Source organism: Hyposmocoma kahamanoa, unplaced genomic scaffold (assembly GCF_003589595.1).
Source record: "Hyposmocoma kahamanoa isolate Upper Pololo Valley unplaced genomic scaffold, ASM358959v1 127, whole genome shotgun sequence".
Classification (NCBI taxonomy): domain Eukaryota; kingdom Metazoa; phylum Arthropoda; class Insecta; order Lepidoptera; family Cosmopterigidae; genus Hyposmocoma; species Hyposmocoma kahamanoa.
Window position 1 is genome coordinate 91613 of NW_020653451.1, and position 1413 is coordinate 93025.

The 1413-nt window shown below is 41.0% G+C and overlaps 1 protein-coding gene across 1 annotated transcript in view; it reads right to left on the minus strand.

Annotated features, from left to right (window-relative positions):
• The window catches only part of LOC113240229, a 5143-nt gene extending 3953 nt beyond the window's left edge, over positions 1-1190 (minus strand). The window contains exon 1 of the mRNA XM_026477478.1: positions 83-1190. Within this exon, the coding sequence (XP_026333263.1) occupies positions 138-938 (801 nt within the window). The 5' untranslated portion in view covers positions 939-1190 and the 3' untranslated portion in view covers positions 83-137. The remainder of the gene's footprint in view (positions 1-82) is intronic.
• Positions 1191-1413: the final 223 nt, after the last annotated feature.

The following is a 1413-nucleotide window of genomic DNA, read 5'->3' on the forward strand; positions in this document are numbered from 1 at the left end:
CACCAAGGCCTCGCAATCTACATTATTTATACAAATAGTTATAAAGGGTGCCCTATTTACACTACACTTATCGACTACACACAATCTTTGTTTCAAACACGCCGGCTCCGCATTCCACGTCCGACTATCCCGGCTATCTATCGGCGTGGCGGTGCGTTTGGGTGATCGCCTCTTGCATGAGCAGTTGTGCCTTGATTAAATCGACGTTGGGGATAACTCGTCGAAGAACCACTACCTTGAGCATGTGGATATACATGCCGCGGCCTCAAGTTGTATCTTCCGCGTGGCGTATTTCGCTGCATATCAAACGGAACGACGGCCGTGTCCGGCGTTTGCGGCGTTTGATAGTTCGAATAAGTAACGACGGATCCACCAACGGGTGAAGGATCCCCTTGTGCTTGCCAAGAGTGAGGATAATCTTTTGAAATACACACTGGTAATTCAATACTCTGTTGCTCTAAGCTTGTCTGACGATTAAATACATCTTCCATTTGTATTATGGTTTTTCTTAGCTCGTCTTTAGACGCGAACAACCTGCTGGCAAGTACCCACTGATAGTTGGGGGCTAAAGATTTCAGGAAATGCTTTATGAATTTCCCATCATCTTCAATCTTTGCCTTCGTTGCCAAACTATCGAGATTGTAAAAATATTCTACAAGCGGCTCATTAGGCCTCTGCCGCCTATAGTAAAATTCTTGAGCATAATCGACCTGCGAGGGGAACTGCTCCTTCAATTTTTGAGCTATGACATCATATGTGGCATATACAGAAAAATGGGTCTTATACCACTGCAACGCTGGCCCTTCCAGATACGTCGCAATCACGTATCTTTTTTGCCCGTCCGACCAGTTGTTTATCACACTAATCGCTTCAAATTGGGCTAGAAACTCTTCCACATCATTTAGGCCCGAAAATTTCTGTGCCGGTGTATGATTCATTGTATAGCTCTAATTTATTTATTTTTTTTACCTTACTGGTAACTACTACGAAGTGCACAAGCCCACAACAACGATTTTCTAATAAAAAGTAAAAATATATATTACGACCTTATATACGTTTTCTTGATGTTGTGTCGTAACAAGACATGAAAATATTCTACACCGGACTTTTCTTCATCGGAATCCTTATCCACACTTTTTTTCTGTTTAAACCGGCGCAATCCACCATTTGAAATAGGGGGTAGCTCAGATGCATTGCGAGAGGTATTTCTATAAACTCAAACTATAATAATCTTCAATTTTATACTTTATCTCACTTTTTTACATAATTTTGGCGTAGGGGTTACGAAACAATCCATCTTAATATGTATGTCAAGACCTTTCCTTGTTTTCTTAGCGTTCCAAATACAAAAACTATAATTATTATCTATGTTCAGCCAGCAATTCTACTCATAGAGTACAGCCTCGTCTACAG